At 44.5% G+C, this 15,706-nt stretch overlaps 1 protein-coding gene across 3 annotated transcripts in view; it reads left to right on the top strand.

Moving 5' to 3' along the window:
• ADAR (adenosine deaminase RNA specific) overlaps positions 1–15,706 on the top strand; it is a 261,026-nt gene that overhangs the window by 212,752 nt on the left and 32,568 nt on the right. For all 3 annotated transcript variants that reach the window (XM_086947602.1, XM_086947600.1, XM_086947601.1), the window contains exon 13: positions 12,183–12,295. In XM_086947602.1, coding sequence (XP_086803728.1) covers positions 12,183–12,295 — 113 coding nt within the window. The remainder of the gene's footprint in view (positions 1–12,182; positions 12,296–15,706) is intronic.

The raw sequence follows: 15,706 nt of genomic DNA, 5'->3' as shown, positions 1-15,706 counted from the left end.
GGAGCTAATTTGAAGGGCAGCCTGGAGTTACACTAACCAAGAAATCTTTAGAAGGAGATTTTTTATTCTGAAACACTTGGTTTGAGGCATGTGGGCTGCTGAATTCATATCTGTGCATAGATCGTCGCCTAGTGTTGGGTCCGGATGATTGCACATTGTTGTCCTGGAAGATTCTTCGAAGTATCACGAGATAGGTGGCTCCTCCCCTGGACTACAGTGCGCATGGGCATCCTCTCCATCCTCAGATTGTTTTTTTCCGCCATTGGGTTCGGATGTTACTATCTTAGCTCAAGTTAGGAAAACTTTCTACGAAGCCAAAAGGATTTCGACCGCGTCGGTATTGTTTCGTTCGGTACCGATAACTTTGCTTCGAGAGGACATCGAGGAATCAGACTGGTTTTCTTCCACATTCGACCCGATCTTCGATCTACGATGGAAAGAAGCCCATTCAAAAGGTGTCCACTTTGTAATGCAAAATACCCACACATCGATGTCCAACCGGTGTCCAACAAGTGCCTGTCCCCGGATCACAGCGAAGCCAACTGTATGGCCTGTGCCTGGTTCAGGTCGAAGAAAACTCTTCGGATTCGACGCGCGGCTCGATTGGAGTCGCAGAAATCCGCGCCTGTTCCAGAAAACCTCTTCGGGACCGAAGACTAAGAGGTCGTTGATCTGGAGGATCGGGAAGAACTCTCAGATCCAGTTTCGGGCCATGACTCAGAGTATGACGCCGAAGACTAAGACGTATTAGAAGAAGACAAATGTCGTCGAAGAGGTAGGAGACTACGCCGAGTCCCTTGGGGCTGTAGAAGATAGCTCAGGCGAGGAGCTAGGCCCAACCGGCTATACGGGTGCCGACGATGCACTCAATAAGGCTCAGGTCGAGGGATCGCCACAAGGCCTTACCCGAGATCTACCGACTCGTTCTACAGCCCCGCATAAAGGCCCGGCTTCGAACATGTATAAAGAGCCATCGGTTTCGAAACTGCCATCGGTCGATCCAAGGAAATCGAAACCGAAAGCGTCACTGCCAAAACCGAAACCAAAAGTGCAGCTGGCTCTGGTCGGCTCCAAGACCTCAAACCCCTCGGAGCCAAAGAAACAGAAAAAGGCTGTCGATACCGAGAAGCTCAAGAAGGTCATTGAACCAAAGGTTGGGACACCAAAGACCAAAGTCAAGGCTGTCGAACCGACGAAGCCTACGCCAAAGGGAGTCGACACACACTAAAGGCCCGAACCAAAAGAAGGGTTCGATCCTCGGTCGAGGCCTGCGGACAAGACAAAGACTGGCTCCAAGGACCCTGTCGAGTCGACGCAGCCGAGTCCATTCATAGTCAAAGAGGTGTCTGAGTCACTCCAACGCATCGGAGAAGGCTACAGCGGTCGGGCCGAAGAAGGCCCCAACACCAAAGCTGGTCGGAAGCGTTCAGACCGCATCGACACCAATCAAGTTCGGGTTGCCACCGACGGTGCGTCCGAAGATGTTCGAACCAAAGAAAGGTATCGGAGCCATTAAAAAAGTGTCTATGGAAGTGGAGCTTACGGAGGAGCCTGAATAACAGGAGTCGAGGCAGTTCATCGACTCGGAAACTGGTAGACTGTCCATATATAAAAGGAAGATCATACCAGAAACACCCATGGAGTCATTTAGGATTCCCTTAAAAAAAGAGGGATTCAACAACATCGCCAGTTCTTGTGGAACCTCTCCAATCCTATGGACAAGAGCCTCTGACTTTTTCACCCACATTCTCATATGTGGATGCAGGGGATGATGAGAATGAGGATGACACTTATCATGTGGACACTGATCCCGATGATCAAGACCAACCATGGGCAGACCCAGCTGAGCCAAAAGATCCGCAGACTGCCCCTGACACACATGTATACAGTGTAAAAACATCTCCCACTGAGGACACTACTGCTTTTAACGCTTTTATTGAAAGAGCGGCAAGTAACCATGACGTGCAACTACATGCTGACCCTGTGGAGGAAGACTTTCTGGTCGACACATTTTCCACTTAAGAAAGAACAGTCAAGACCCTCCCCATGCTAAAAGGGGTCCTTAAGCATGCTGGTGAAATTTTTTAAGGAAACCGCCAGGGTATTGAACCCAAGAATTGAAAAGAAATATAGACCGGCACCTGTGGACCCCACTTATATAAGAGGACAGTTGCCAATTGACTCATTAGTTGTTTCTAATGCACGTAAGAGAGCAAACTCCCAGACTACAGGTGATGCTCCTCCTGACAAAGAGTCGAAAGTACTGGAAAGTTCAGAAAAAAGGGTGGCAGCGCAGGCAGCTAACATCTGGCGCATTGCAAACACTCAGGCACTCTTAGCCAGATATGACAGGTCCCATTATGATACCCTTAAGACACTGTTGCAACACCTACCAGATCAGTACAAGGAGGGTGCAGAACTACTAATCCAAGAAGAAAAGCTTATAACCAATGCTTCCATCAAGTGCGCGCTAGACGCAGCTGACACCGCAGCCAAGGCCATTAACACTAGCTTCATGTTAAGGAGACACGCCTGGTTAAGAATCTCGGGATTCAAACCAGAAATTCAAACTTCTATCCTCAATCAGCCAGTTAACCCGGACTACTTATTTGGACCTGAGGTTGACACCACCCTTGAAAAAATTAAAAAAGACACCGAGACTGCAAAGTCTATGGGGGCTCTGCAGTCCCAGCAGTTTTGGGGTGGCTCCTTTCGTCGCTCCAATACTAGAGGACCTTTAAGAGGCCAATCCACACAGCAGACACAGTACAATAAAGGAGGTACACAATCCACCTACAATAAGAACCGGGTGGATATTGTGGAAACAACATCAAGGGCAGAGGAAGAGGAAACAACAGTTCCAGATCCTCTGCCAATAACAAACAGTGATGCCCTGTCACTGCCCCCCGACCATATAACACCTGTCGGGGGAAGACTATAGCAGTTCCTGCCAGTCTGGAAATCCATCACTACAGACAGGTGGGTGAGAGACATTGTTCAGTACGGGTATTGTCTGGAATTAACATCCACCCCACCCAACATACCACCAAGACACCGTCCTATGTCCGCAGAGCACTTACACTTATTGCAGCAGGAGGTCGTCGGCATGCTGCAAAAAGGAGCCATAGAGCTCGTGCCTGTAGAAGACCAAGGCTCAGGGGTGTACTCTCTGTATTTCTTTTTATTTCTTTTTATTTTTTTTTTAAACCTTTATTGATGCATTGAAGTATTGCAAGCGCCTGCCTACACCCACAGGGGCCGGCCGCAAAGTCAGCAATTCAAAATAGGATTTATGCATCTATCATCGACCCTGGCAACAGCTGCGAAGAGATTACAGCGTATGATTGAATGCGCCGCCAGTACAAAGGGTATATCAAAGGTTTTGTTTTTTTCTTTTTGAAGAAGCAGTAGTGGCATTACTGTAGGAGGCGTCACACCATTTTATAAGAAGGAATAAGAGATGAGGGGATGTACCACGCACTGCAGTCAAGAACAGGTAACGAATAATACAACCTTAGTCAGACAACAGACAAGGAGTAAAGTTGATCTATTAGCAAGCGATCAAGTGCGAGCACCCTCCAGAAAACCCACCCTTAATAGACAAAGTAGAAGCTGGTATAGACTCCCAATAAAGCAAGAACCTTTTTCCTGGATCCGAAAACTCCTGCGGAGAAGGTCTTACATTCTCTGGATGTGAAACAGTGCCTGAAGTTTTATCTTCAGAAGACAAAGGACATCCGCAAATCTAAACAACTTTTTGTTGCTTATGGCAAAGCCACCTTGGGTCAAGCTGTCACAAAAGCAACTATTGCTAGGTGGTTGTCTTCTGCAATTACTTTCTGTCATGACAAGGCCAACAGACCTTTATCAGGGAAAGTCAAGGCGCATTCCACAAGAACAATGTCAGCGTCTAAGGCCCTTTTCCCTGGAGTGACGCTGGAGAACATTTGCCGAGCTGCTACTCGGAAAAGTGTACACACTTTTACCGAACATTACTGTCTGCAGTCGGCGATTCATGATGATACAGCAGTTGGTGATGCGGTGCTGCAGCATCTTCTTCACTAAGGTTGGATAACTTATGGTCTTTTATTCTTCTTTTAAAGTTTAAGTATTTATAATGCTGTCCTATCAATGATGTTTTATGAAGGTTTTGATGCATGTTATGTTAACAAGTTTGTACTCTATTACCTTCCTAGTTGAGTGGGGATAGATATAAGATTTCTTTGTCTCCCACCATCCTCTATCGACAGACATGATGTTACTGCTTGCTACTCTGATTCAGGCATGTGAATCTATGAAAGATACCCTAATACTGGATAAGAAAACGAGTTACCTGTAACTACGGTTATCAAGTATTGGTATCTTTCATAGATTCACATGCACCCACCCTCCTCCCCGGCAGGGCAGTTCTATTCTATGGATACTCATTCTCACTTGTGCTGGGAAAATCTGAGGAGAACTGCCTGAGCTGGGAAGGTTCTAGAGGGTGAGGACAGCTGATTGGCTGAGGCTACTATTTCAGGTCTTTTTACATAATGATGTAGATAGGCTGCTAAGTTTTAAGGCCTAGTTAGGCCTTGGGGCTTTTCCAGCCTACTACAAGAAATTTTTAGGCACTGCTATTGTATATATTTTTACCGTGGGACTCCCGCCTCGACGTCGGGGAATGATTCAGGCATGTGAATCTATGAAAGATACCAATACTGGATAACCGTAGTTACAGGTAAGTAACTCGTTTTCTTCAACTTCATAAAGATGCGATCCTTCATCTAAACCCTAAATTCCTTCCAAAAGTAGTTTCTGCGTTTCATATAAACCAATCAGTTGAGTTACCTGTGTCCTTCCCTTAACCTGATTTAATAGCAGAAAGGGCTGTACACACACTTGATGTGAAAAGAGCATTGTTCTGCTATATTTATAGGACGAAAAAAAATGTTCGCAAAATTTTTTTGTTGTTGCATTTGCTCCACTTCATAAACGAAATCCGATCTCTAAATCTGGTATTTCTAGGTTGATTGTCAAATGTATCCTAACATATGATAAAGCTAAAAGAACCTTATCTATGTCTCCTAGGGCACACTGCTCTCAAAAAAGGAGCATCTATGGCCTTTTTAGGTAACATTCCCATAACTGACATATGTAAGGCAGCTACGTGGTCTACACCACACACATTTACCAAACATCATTGTGGATGTCTTGGCATGTCAACAAGCTAATGTAGGACAAGCCGTGATAAAAACACTTTTGCAGCGTGAATCTTTCTGGATTCCTTATGCTGTGCATTATTCCGCGGTCTAGTGGTTGGGTCCGGAATCGTAGTCTTTTCTTTCTTTTTTTTTTTTTCTTTCTGTAGCCCAGGTGGCTGTCGTCGACTCACCTTTTGGTGTACTTCCTGTGACGTCGGTACGCTTCCTGCGGAAGCTCCCACCATTGGGCGCCACCTTCAGATTCTTTTGTCCGCCGTTGGGTCTGGATCATCACCGAGAGGCTCCAGAGTTTTTGGAGGAAAGAAGAAAAAAGCAATATTTTTCACAGAAATATTTGGAGAATATATCGAACAAGATCACCATGCCGGGACGACGGAGGAGAACTTCGAGATCTTCGACGTCCAACGAAGAATGCGCACACAGCGGGCCCCCTGAGTGCAGTTAAGGACAAAACAACCTTTTAATTCTGCCGTAACTGCCACCACAAATACGCGCAGAAGGACCAGCACCCAGTCTGCAACCTCTGCTTACCGGTCGACCACGAGAGCAAGGATTGCAACGCCTGCTCCCCCTTCACCCCGAAGACACTCGGGGTTAGAGAGAGACAGAGGAGATTCAACTCCACCATGCAAGGCAAAGGCCAATCTCCGTCGCTTCGGGACTTGGGCCTCTCCAGCGACGAAGAGGACAACATTGCCGAGGGACCAGATGGTCGTAGAGACCGACAAGAAGGCATCTAAAGAGGTAGGAGAGACGTCGACCCCTAAACCCCCAACTGACTCGAAAGCCCGATCAGGACTCTCGAAAAACAGTTTAAGTCCTCGAAGGGAGCACTGGCACCGAAAACCTCAACGGCTGCAGCTGAGTCCAAGGGCAAACAGCCCTGCAGATCTTTCGAGAAGGACTCCCAGGCGGCGAAGGCCAGCAAAAGCCAAGGTTGTCGAAGCACGTCCCCTAAAAGGACCGCTCTACTTCCAAGGAGAAGGACCCGAAGGTCGCTTCGAAGACTTAAGTCGAAGACATCGGCTGAAACGCTCGACGCCGAGCATGCCGATGACATGGAGAGGAAAAAGAGGCTCGAGGCTGAAATGGAGAAAATCCTGCAAAGGAAGAGCGAGTTTGATGAGAAAATGAAAAGGCTCACAATTTCATCGAAACCGCCGATGACGATCGTCGAAATAGAAAAGGAGTTTGACACCGAAGGGCTGCCAAACTCCCGAGCCCCAGGAATACCTGGAGGAAGAGGGCCTATACTATGAGGAAGAAGGCGACGATGACCAGTGAACGACTTTCAGCTTGGCATTCTCAATGACACAGGGCCTGGAATGGCAGGACCTCGACTCCGAAAACCTGGAAGAGCCCGTGGAGACTTAACCATCGAGGCCTTCGCCACCAGATGACATTGGCCTATGGAGTCCAACTGGAGGAGGAAAAACCAAAGGCATGTTTCCTTTTAGAGACCCTGCTCCCCACTCAAACAAAGTCAGTTCCTCCCCCTGCTCCCGAGTGTCATAGACACTGTTACGCATCTCGCGTGTGAGTTCACACTCTGCACACGCTTTCCGTGGGCCTACTATTACCTACCTAGAGTTAGTATAGCGTGGTCCCAGCGATCCTACAGCCTCTGGACAGCTCCATTACTTTTATAGTCTTTCACATTCCACTTACTTAGTATATGGTTTGTCGTGCCCCTAGGGCACCATTGTAATTTGTGCAACTTAAACGTATTTTTCCTAAGAGATTGTCATGTGCTTAGCCCTCTGATCGTATAAAGAGTTCAGAGGTGTATGTTAGTTAATAAATACTTGTTTATTTTCATAACAACCTGTGTGGTGTCCTTTCACTTGGTATTCAAGGGGGTTATATGTGGTAAAACAGCTGGCTTCACATGCCAAAAGAGTTTAGCCTAAGACTGCTTTGTCCATGCTACCATTAGGATAGCTGGTCTATAAGGTTGACTTACAACCAATCACCATAAGGGTTGTTTGGACTGATACAAGGTGATCACTAGAACTAGTGAACATCATATATCAGGCCAACTTCTCACCGTACTTGTTTAAACTTTCTTTAAACTTTCTTTGACTATTTATATAGAGAATATATATATATATATATATATATATATATATATATATATATATATATATATATATATATATATATATTTTTTCATTAAAAGCAAACTCCGACCACTTCACACTAACGTTGTGCGAAGGAGGCTCAGACCACAGCTTGTCAGGTGAGTTTTCTTTATTCAAAGATTAGCAGCCTGCAACGACGCGTTTCGGGCCAACAGCGGGCCCTTGATCACATTCAGCGTAAGCTGCACCATTTTTTAACTTTTATAATGCTTGTTGTGTGCACACCCACACTTCCACTGATCATGTGTACATAGGCATAAAGAAAATACTACATTCCTTTCGTGGAGAATAAGCTTATACACTTTGCATAATGCATGTTTGCTTATTTTATTAAAAAATATAGTTTTAACAGAAAACAACAATTACATTAACATGTTATTTAATTTAAATACATTAATTCAGTCCTTTATATGTATAGACAAAAAAAAGAAAATTGCTGCGAATTAACTGGATAAATCCATTAGCATTAACCAGATTATTGTGTAGTCATGCCTAATGATATTGTCTCCACCCCCTATTTGTGCTATGAATATCACAATTTATCAATTGGATCAATCCCAAATTCATATTCTAAATAGTATCAAAGTGTTAATAATTTACAAAGTGCAAATGCTATATTCCAGTGCAATACAGAAATGTGCAAAACTATTTTTTTAATACTATATATATATATATATCTATATATATCTATATATATCTATATATATCTATATATATCTATATATATCTATATATATCTATATATATCTATATATATCTATATATATCTATATATATCTATATATATATCTATATATATCTATATATATATATAAAATCTACTGCTATTTTATGTACCGTTGGACTCCCACTTCGACGGCGGGGAATTATTCAAGCATGTGAATTTATGAAAGACGCCAATACTGGAGAACCACAGTTTACAGGTAACGTTTGTTCTTTCACCTGAACCAAACAATACAGATACCAAGTTTCTTTCAGAAACCATCCACAAGCGCAGAGGGCACTGCACACTCTGGACGCTACAAGAGCAGTGATGCATTACATGGAAAGAACAAAGGAGCACAGAAAAACAAAGCAGTTCTTTGTGTCCTTCGCAAGCAGTTTCCTGGGTAGACCAGTAACAAAGGGAACCATTGCACGATGGATCACACAAACTATACAGTTCTGCCACAAACAGGCCAAGAACTAGCAGAAGGGGCAAGAGCCCACTCTACCAGGAAGAAGGAAGCCACAATAGTCTTCCTGGCTAACACACCCATTCAAGACATATGCCTGGTGGCAACATGGGCTTCGGTGCACACGTTCACTAAGCACTACTGTGTGGATATACAAATGAACAAGGAACCACAAGTAGGACAGAAGGTGCTTCAACATATATTAACCAATGCTGCAAAACGAATAGTTTCTTCCCTGTCGGTGTAGTTTTGCAGCTTGAAGATCTTTCTGTATTCACTAACTAACCCACCCACCTGTGGTAATACAAGGACAATATAGAAACAGGCACCTTAGGGGACAAAGCGGAAAAAAACACTTACTTGAAGAAGAAATAGAAAACATTGCCAAAGGATTCACAAACGGAACACAAAAACAAGAAAAAAGAATCCGAAGATGGCGCCCAAAGGTGGGAGCTTCCGCAGGAAGCGTGCAGACGTCACAGGAAGTACACCAAAAGGTGGGACGTAGATGCCCACCTGGGCTACGAAAAGAAAGAAAAGGCTAGGATTCCGGACCCAACCACTAGACCGCGGATTATGCACAGCATAGTGAATACAGAAAGATCTTCAAACTGCAAAATTACACAGACGGGTAAGAAACTTTGTTTTTCAAACAAATGCAACACCCACTGGTTAGCCACTGCTTTCAGGGGGTACTGCTATACAATCTATGCAAAACATGTGTAGCTACAGCACACATGCCGCAAATGGATTGTTACTTACCCTGTAAGGATCTGTTCTTGTTATGTAGAGCTGTAGATCAACATGCCCCCTCCCTCCTCCCCAGACACCTATGGTTGTTGCAGTTATTATTGTTCACATTGCATATACATGGGCATCTCTGTACTACACTTACTCCATTCTCACCCTCTTGTGGGAAAATAATTGACCAATGGAGTCCATGCCCATGCGCACTATCACAGAGCGGATCAGTCACCTTACCTCACGACTGGAAAAGACTTCTTCAAAGAAGCAGAAGTATGCAAAGCATGCAAATCTACTGCTCTGCATGCCAAGGACAGATGTTTACAGGGTAAGTAACAATCCTTTTAGCTGTTTTTATTATTTAGTGCTGTTTTGGGATAAGCTTGGTGTTCTGTCTTACATTTGAGGATCCAATGATACAGAAAGAAATGGTACTTTAAAGGCTCGTTCTGAATCCTAGGGATTTTTACAGAAGTTATCAATAACCCATCCTCCATCCCGGCTGTTAATTATTTAAACAGCAAATTAAAGTGCTAGTTCAAATATTTTGTGCAACTCCTTCAAATAGAACGTAGGTTAAGAGGCAAACTTCAAGTGCACTGCATGCTGGGAGATGTCATCTGCTTGCTTTTTTTATATTTAGTTATATATTTATTTTTTCTTTTGAAAAAGTTTTTATTGAACATTTGGCACAGAACAATCATTAGGCGATACAATAATTGAAGAGTTTTTGCATACATCAGTGATAGTCCAGGAGAATACAGATAGGACATAGGAGTGTGTATAAAAATTCCAACTACCTCAACCCCGCCTTGTCGCATGGTGAGCAGAGTGTGGCTGACCCTCCCTTAGTGTGGTATGTACGTCCGTCACTATCGTCTGATTCTTACTCCAGCAGGGGAGGTTCGCATATGTCACTCCAGAAGTGATTCCACTTGCCCCAGAATCTGTATGTAGACAGACTTCTCCGTTACCATTGTGTGGTCCATATCTTGACAACACTGCTGCGGGGTCAGGGACTGATCCGAACCCCATCGCTGCGCTATGTTTCGTTTGGTTAGTGTTATCCCCAGTTTTACCCAGGCTTGGTCTGTAAGGTTAAGATCTGTGGGTTCCCAGATGTTGAGTAGGCAGCATTTGGGCTCTGGTGGAACAACCACGCCAGAGACCTGGGACATGGTGCGCAAAACTGAAGTCCAAAAGGAAGCAATCCTCGGACATTCCCAGAGTGTGCTAGAAAGTCCCCTCGGTCCCACAATTGCGTAGGCAGTAGGGAGTGTCAGCTTTTCCTATTTTGTATAGCAATGGCAGTGTAATATTCATTTTGTGTAGAATTTTTTGTTGGAATAACCTGAGGGTAGAGGGTATTGCGACCTCCCTAGGGGACTTCCGGGCCATCTGCCAGTCTTCCTCATCTAAGTCTCTCAACTCTGCTTCCCATCGTTGCTTCAGGACTGCTGTTGTGTCTGGTAGATTGTTTTTTTCTGGTAGGTCAATGAAATGGCTTTCATTTGAAGATGGTCCGTCAGTAATCTGTCCTCTAACGGCGAGGATTTGGACAGTTGTGTATTTACTGGGATTGCCGCTTGTAGTGCGCGACGTATTTGAGCGTACCTGTAAATTTCAGTGTCAGTCCGTATGTTTGTTGCAACTGAGCAAAGGGCACCATTCCCCCCTTCTGCCACAAATCTACATCTGCTTGCTTTTTAAAGAAGTGTAGTTTTTTCAGCCTTGTGGACTTTTCTACAGACAGGTTCCTTTTCCTTCATGTTCGTCTTTCATCAATGGGTTTCAAGGACTTCACTTAGTTTCTACTAAATCCTTCAATGTTATTTAAAATGGTTATTGCTTGAGAGAAACCTGACCTGCTTGTTCTGTGTAGGTAGGGCCTGCACCATTGAAACTAGCAGCTTTTACCTCCATTTCAAGACATGAATGATGTTTGTTACTTTAGGAAGGAAAAAAAGTGTTATTTTCTCCTTCATAAGTAACTTCGGCAATCCGATCCTTACATGTTTTTTGTAAGTAATCACAGTCCTCCCATATAAAAAGTAACTAGTCCTAGCTTTTCAGATTTTGAGAAGTCAGCCTGGTGGTGGTGCATGCAAGGGTGAGAGTTCAGTAATGTAAATGGATCAAAGGCATGCACACACTATCCCTTCTGCAATTTGTTTCACAAGATTGACCTGTTCATAACTTTGTGGAACTATTTCCTTGCATTGCTAATGAATAAAATAAGGTTTCTTGTAGAGATGGTTATAAAAAAAAATCTGTTTCCTAAAATGCATTTAAGTGGAAATTAATAATGTGATATAGAGCTGTTTATTATTTTCAATGCCATGAAGCACCCAACAAAATGTCTGTTTCCTTAGTAGGGGATCTCTGTGTATAGTCCTAATCTGTGAATAGTCCCGCCTGTGTGAGTCGACCCCGGAGCATTCAAAATAGTCTCTTAAGTTGTCCTCTTCTGCAGTACTGCATAGACACTTAAGAGAAAATGAAAGACCAATAATGCAGCCTTATATTAACAAGGCTACATTGGCCAGCACTTCATCCTGAAGTGAAAAAGGATAGACAAATAATATAGAAAGTTACACATTTTACAGAGTTTCACACATAGAGAAACTCCTTCTCAAAAATCCTTTGTCATGATCAAGAGGAAGGGTTGGACAGACAAGCCCCACAAGCTGCCATTATGTGTCTGGAAAAGGGTACCGTGCCTTACTACTCCTTCATTAGTGAAACAGCAAACTAATCTGTATTGGATATCTCTTCTCTATGAGCTTCTGTTACGCAGTGACTGAAGAATATATTTGGCAAAATGATTTCTAAAGCTGCCACTTTATTTTCTTAATTCGACAGTTGTATCTTTTGGTACTTGTTTTCTCTAATTGTAATTGATTTTTATTTCTTAGGTTACTTGTACAGCCAGGGTCACTTGACACGAGCAGTCTGCTGCCGCTTGTCGAAAAATGGAAATGCTTTCCAGGAAGGGCTTACAGCACCGTTCATTCTTAACCATCCTATGGTAAGGTTACTTGCTTTGGCGCATGCATTCATTATTGTAGTTACATTGCTGGGGTTGCATCTTAAGTCTTTTTCAAAAAATGCTAAGGTGAGCATTGAGGCGGGTGATTAAGAAACCAAATAATTCCTCGCACTCATTTAGTAAAATCAGTTGTGCAATAAATAGAATTTTCTGCACAGCATTAGTGATAGGAAAAGAAAGATGACTAGGAACCATAAGTCTGTTTCATAATAATGTTGCATTAGCTACAGACAGTTTAATTTACTTTTTAATTGTTCTTTCATAGAAAGGTGATTGGGGACCCAATGACTAAGAGCAACGGCTGAGCTTGAAATGGAATGGGAAACCTATTTATAGGACAATGCATCAGTGAGAACTGCAAAAAAAATATGCAATATTGATGAGAATTCAAATGGCTTTAGCTAGTCACTAAATTAGCGTATTTGAATATTGTAGGAAGCTGGCTCTGTATATACTACACCAAAGTAAGGTATAGGGTACCCTTAGTCCAGTGGAACCCCTAAGGTAGGCTGAGGTAAAAGTAGATAATACCTTACTCTCTATTTGTGGTAGTGTGGGCGAGCAGTGAGGCTTTATCAGAGGGTAGTGCTAAGCATTTATTGTACACATTCCGGCACTCAAAGACTGAACTCAGACCAATTTTGGTTGTATACATTTTTTTTGTTATTCTAGCACCTTGGGTGCTTGAGATATTTTCCTCCTGTGCTGCATTCCCTGAATTCCCATTGTTCATGACGAGCTCAGCTAGTCATGAGCACAGCTCAACCGTGCCTCATGACGGGCTGAGCTCGTCATGAGCATCGAAGGGGTTATTTCTAGAACCAAGTAAGGCCTGTTGCAGGATAGTGAAATAATAGTTTGCAAGATTTATGAAGTAAATTACAATTGAATGCAGGTGGTTCAATTACAGGTACGTTACTAATCCGAATTACTTTTCAGTTACTTTGTAGATTACAATACACACTACTTTTTGGATTACTTTTCAAGATATTTTTGCTAATCAGTGTGATATGCCTAGATATCACACTGAGACATCTCCTAGACAAAAGGTAAGTAATTCACTTTTTTCATGTATTCAGTTTTTCAAGCTTTCATACAAACCAACTCCACACAAAAGATTTTTCAAGGAAAAGCAGTCAATCCTATGGGTGGAAATGAAGTTATCGGTGTGAGAAGGTGGCCTGATATGCAGTGCTCACTATTCTAGTGAACACTATGTATCAGTCCAGCAACCCTTATTGATGATTGGTTGTAAGTCAACCTTATAGACCAGCTATCCTAGTAGCATGGATACGAGCAGTCTAAGGCTAAAGACTCGAGAGGGCGTGTTAAGCCAGCTGTTTACCACACATATACCCCTTGAACACCAAGTGAAAGGACACCACACAAGTGTTATGAAAATAAACAGTTATTTATTAAAGATCACAACAGCCCTGTACTCTTTATGAGGACAGGGTACTAAGCACAAACCAAAACTCTTACAAAAATACTTAAGTTAGCACAGTATATACAAATGCCCGAGGGGCACGGAAAACCATATACTCTGAAAGTGGAATGTGAAATTCCTAGCAGGTAAGTACAGTACTAATAGCTTTTGGAATCGCTAGGACTTGACTAGGGAATCGTTAGATTACGACTAGGAGGCCTAGGGGACTCGGGTGCAGTGTGTGCACTCTCACGCGAGATGCGGACAAAAGTCTATGATAGCTAGGAAATAGAAAGTTAGTGTTCTCGGGCGAACCCGACCTGGTAGGGAGAAAACGAAGATAGATTCTGACCCTTGGATAGTGAGGCTATGCTGGGGCACCGAAATGCCGAAGTTACCTAGCCCAGGGGCTGCAGCTGCATAGGTCTGAAAAGACGTCGGGAATCCTCGTAGACGGACCAGGAGCCGGAAGAAAAGATGCTGGCCGGTGACCAGTGAAGAAAGTTCAGTTGGATCCAAGCCTGGATCTCGAAGATAGATGACACCTGAAAGCAGAGGGGACCAAGTTCGAGACTACTAGCCAGTAGTCAGTGGGCACCAGGAGGGCACCGGATGGTAGCCACCTCGATGAGGTGAGTGGGTGACGCTGTAGCTCGAAGATCTCACGGACCAGGAGGCGTTGTCGGCGACCAGGATGGAGGATCGAGCTGTCCCACGAAGATAGAAGCTGTCGGCGTCGCTGGACCCAGGATTGGGCAACAAAGCCTTGGCAAATTCAAGCCCACGCGGTGGACCTAAAATGGCGTCTGGAGTGGACCAGGAGGGTCCGGGGTGCCTCTCTTGAAAAAGGAAGCAAGGGCCAGCCTGGAGCAACCAGACCAGCAGAAGAGTTGTCGTCGGGCGTCGTTCGGAAGGCCACAAGCCAGCCGGCTAGTAGCCAAACAACGCGGTGCACAGCAAACAGCAGAAGGGCCCCACGCAGATCGTGGAGATGCAGGGAGGCTGACCTTGGGTGCTGGAGCTGCGCAGGGTCGGGGCTTCTCGGACCCCAAAGCACTCACCAGTGGAGGACACGGTGGGCTTGCGGTAAAGATGTCGTGCAGTCTTGGCGATCGTCGGTCCCTCGAGGTCTCGTCGCACTCACGGTTCTCAGCTTGGCTGTAGAGGTGAGTAGAGGTTAGAGGTGCCAGGGAAGCCGGGTCTCGTCGAGCTGGGTCGTCGGATTCGTGAAGAAGGACTTGCAGCAGACCGCAGTGTTCTTTAGGATGGTGCCCGCTTGATGCAGGGTGACTACTCCTTAGCCACAAGGGAGAATCTTGAAGAAGAAATCGTGAAGTCCTTTCGAAGAAAGTGGTATCTTGATTCCAAAGATGATCTAATTTGAACAGGGGGCCCGCTCCTATCTTTATACTAAAAAAGGGGGCTGACCCGGTGACTAGGTCCTGCCTATGGGTGGGACCAGGAGGGGGGTGGCTACACCCCTCTCCCCTGCCGGACCTCCCCAGGCCAGGGGCTGGTGTGCCCCTGGAACTGGTTCTGACTGGCCTATGCGTAGTGAGCACCGGGGTGCCACTCAGCAGTCACCTTCCTGAAAAGCCCTGCCTACCCAGGATACACAAAACCATGTCTGGGACGGTGCTAGCACCGCCCCGGACAGGAAACCCTTTGTCCAGGCCTCCCTCGCTGGAAGGACTCCCAGCAGCAGGAGGTCAGACTTGTGTCTGTGGTGGCAGCATCCATTTTGTGGAGCTGAGGCTTTGCTTAACTTTAACCGGGGTTCACAGTTACATACATGTCGTGTCCCTCTAGAAGGGTGGAATGCTAACCCCGTCGCCAGAATTGGCGAGGGGTTAGTATTCCAATTCGTATGACACCTTACTCGACATGTTTTGATAAAGCAATACCAAAGATAGCATTTAACCGCGAGGATTATAATGCACTTAAGAGTATATGGTATGCGATAT

The sequence above is a fragment of the Lissotriton vulgaris genome, chromosome 12 (assembly GCF_964263255.1).
Source record: "Lissotriton vulgaris chromosome 12, aLisVul1.2, whole genome shotgun sequence".
In the NCBI taxonomy this organism is placed as follows: Eukaryota; Metazoa; Chordata; class Amphibia; order Caudata; family Salamandridae; genus Lissotriton; species Lissotriton vulgaris.
The sequence above is the reverse complement of the archived record's forward strand: the minus strand, read 5'-3'. Positions and strand labels throughout refer to the sequence as shown.